This window comes from Triticum urartu, chromosome 3A (genome assembly GCF_056163025.1).
Source record: "Triticum urartu cultivar PI428250 chromosome 3A, HENAU_Tu73, whole genome shotgun sequence".
Lineage (NCBI taxonomy): Eukaryota > Viridiplantae > Streptophyta > Magnoliopsida > Poales > Poaceae > Triticum > Triticum urartu.
This window is the reverse complement of record NC_141875.1, coordinates 406,235,080-406,238,133: the sequence shown is the minus strand read 5'-3', so window position 1 is coordinate 406,238,133 and position 3,054 is coordinate 406,235,080. Positions and strand designations below refer to the sequence as shown.

The window sequence follows — 3,054 nt, the reverse complement described above, 5'->3', positions numbered from 1 at the left end:
AAGGAGTGGCAGAAACTATGGTTCTACATCACAGAGCCCCGCGGCGCCACCTAGGCCGCGGCTGCCGAATTCAACTCGGGAGCTCCGATGCGGCTCACTTCCTGGATTGAGAAGGGCCCAAATTGGTCTTCGTCAGACGAGATGATAGCGCTACAAACGCGCGTTCAAAGCATGGTGGATAAAGATATCAAGCTCGTCGACGTAATCCAGGTGATGCTAGTTTGCCGGATTCTCCCGTGCCAAAGCCGAAGCTGCCCTTTATGGGAATTCAATCCGAAGAAGCACCAAGCTCTGGAAAGGCTCTTTGGAACCACTCACGAAGACGCCTAGAAGTTGCTCTTCAAAGGCAACGAGACGCCGCCAGTCATAGATTCGGACCGTGGGCACGACATTACCCACCCCGCCAACGAGGTAAGCGTTTAACACATCCTCTACTTGCTTGCTTCAAGGAGGATATCTAAACTTTTATTATTTCAGGTATGGACGGAGAGAGCGGAGCGGATTCGGTGTCCGGCCCCGCTACCCGAGGAACCAGTCATCCCGTGCCTGGCGAAGATGCTGGTACCGGCGCCCTATACGGTGCCAGAGAAGAAGGACAAGGGGGTCTGGAGTGGTCCTCGCCGCAAGGGCGCTTCGGATGCGACGTCCGAAGAAGAGACCCACTCCTCCGTCGCCGAAGACGACGACGAGGAAGAAGGGGAGGAGAGCGAATCTCCCCCTAATGGGGGGAGGAAGAAGAGGGTGGCCTCCACAAATCTGGAGGCGGAGGTGCCCAAGAAGGGGAAAGGCCCTCTCGCGGACAGCTCCGCATGGGATTTCGACAGCATTCCGGAGCAACGCCCCCGGAACAAGCCCCTGGCCTCATCATGAGTACTAAGAACCTGCACACGTCCATTTATTCGGCCTCTCCACCTTATGGTATTTTATATGGCTAATCATGTTATTGCAGCCCGGCCCACGACAACTCCCAGCGATCCTCATCAAGAGGCCCGTTGGATTCAAAAGCAATGGCCAGCGAGTCACCGTCGGTCGCTTACTCTCCCAAGGCTAAGGGAGACGACGAGGTGCTATCCCAAAGGACCTTCCTGGGCAAGGGAGAGGTTCAAGAGGCCGTCATGGTGGCGCCGGAGGGCGACACCTCGACCGCCGGACACATGGGGGAACAGACCCCCATGGAGACTGACGATGGGGGCCATGCTCAGTTCGGCCCTCATCCGAACATGGATCCGGAGACCCATGCGGCTCCGGAATCCGACAGGCAGCCTCCTTCCAGAGAGGGGGGCGTGCCTGTCCCACCGGTGACCTCTGTCCATCCAGAGGCACCGGATAATCTACTGGAAGCGCTACGAGGCTCTTCCATTGTGGAAGAACACTGTATCCTTATGGGTACGGTGATTGAGAAGGTTCAGTCCGTCAAGAGCGGACTGACCGAAGCCTGCAGCGGCCTGCTGACAGGTTTTGAGGTAAGCAACGCCAAAGAGAAATCCCAGTATAGCCAGGAGCCCCTGAGACACTATCCGGTGTTCTGAAAGAAAAGCCGGACAAAGGATCAATTAAATTTCGCAGGGAACTAACTAAATGTGTCTTATGTGAATAAGCAGGCGTCGTTGCTGGCCGCGACCTCACACACTATCGAAGTCTCCGGACTAAAGCAGAGACTGGAGCGGGCCGAAGAGGAGCTCGGCCAAGCGAGGAAGCAGCTGGAAGACCAGCAAGGTATGTAGTGACTCGCTATATATTCGGAAAGAATAAATGATATATATTGACTGTAGTGGCATGACATGTGTAGGAGCGGCGACCGAGGTCGAGGCCCTTAAGAAGGCCCTGGCCGAAGCCGAGGGGAAAGCTGTCAGGGAGCAGACCGCTCGTAAGAAGCTTAAGTCCATGCTGAACGAGGTCCAGCAAGAGCTCCTGGACGCTGTGAAGAAGTGTGAGGCCTTGGAAGGCGATGTTTCAGCCCGAGAGACCAAACTCGCCAAGGCTCTCCAAAGTGCGTAAGCGGCCCAGGTTGAAGCCCGGGGTGCCTTCCAGGAGATCCAGGAGGCCAAGAAGATCGCAACGGGTAAGGCATTTAGTATGCAAAGCAAATATGTGAAGGAGAAGTATTTCCTACTAACCTGGATTCAGAGTTCTCCAGGGGCATTTGTAGATCTGCCGCGCAGCATGTCCGATGATGCGGAGTTCTTCCGAGCCGAAGAAGGGAGCTTGACGGAGAAGCTGTTCTGGTCGCAATACCTTGCGCCAGAACACCCGATGCCCTTCACAGATCAGCTAAAACAGCTGGTCGAGCTGCATAGGGTGGCCGAACTGGCCATGAAGGATTTAGTAATTCGGTTGTGGCCTGCCGAAGCTATACTCAGCAGCTACTTCGGACTCGTGAAGCGGCTGGTAGGTGTCTGCCCTCGGCTAGACATCATCAAGAGGTTGGCCTGCGTCAAGGTGTGGTGGGCGAAGATGGATGCCGTCAAGCTTGTGACCGAGGGGCCACCTGAAGGCAAGGAGCACCGCACGCCGGAGCGGTATTTTGAAGACGTCCTGGAGGGGTCCCGGATTGTGGCGACGCAATGTGCGCAAGACATTATATTCGAATGAATATATTCATGTTGTCTCTGCCTTGTATAATGAAACAAATTTTGTTGTGTAATATAATGTTTGTTTTAAAAATTTCACCTCCTGTGCGGCCGTGTTGTGTGAAATCTGAGAGTTGGCCAGTCGTCGGCTTCTGCCCCCACGTAGGAAGTACGGGGGTGTTCGGGATATAATCTAAACACTCTTGATCCAACTGTTTGGTCCTTGAAGGAGATGTTTAGCGCGGCGAACCAGGCAATCAGACTATTCGGCTTGAATACCCTCACTTAGCCATAGGAGTTTGACGATAAAAATTTAGGCACAGCCCCTAGTATTCGAACCAGGAAGCTATAAACACCTGATCGGGCAAGTACCAATCCCTCGCGTAATGCGGAAAAAATCTCTAACGATTTGAGACCTCCGAAGAGCTGACCGGCTCTCGCCGCATCATGACAGTCAGTTTTCGGCTTTCTCTACTGAGGTGCT

General features: G+C 54.3%; 1 protein-coding gene across 1 annotated transcript; it reads left to right on the top strand.

Annotated features, from left to right (window-relative positions):
• The first annotated feature begins 1,007 nt into the window (after positions 1-1,007).
• LOC147979871 (uncharacterized) lies at positions 1,008-1,724 on the top strand. Its single transcript, XM_087516793.1, has 2 exons — positions 1,008-1,463; positions 1,602-1,724. The coding sequence occupies exons 1-2, from the start codon at positions 1,008-1,010 to the stop codon at positions 1,722-1,724; spliced, it is 579 nt and encodes a 192-aa protein (XP_087372919.1).
• Positions 1,725-3,054: the final 1,330 nt, after the last annotated feature.

What these genes read in the sequence shown, in the direction of transcription:
- LOC147979871 (XM_087516793.1), top strand. Translation starts at nt 1,008, where the DNA reads ATGGCCAGCGAGTCACCGTCGGTCGCTTACTCTCCCAAGGCTAAGGGA. An exon ending in GCCTGCTGACAGGTTTTGAG is followed by an intron (nt 1,464 to 1,601) that starts GTAAGCAACGCC and finishes GTGAATAAGCAG; the next exon opens with GCGTCGTTGCTGGCCGCGAC.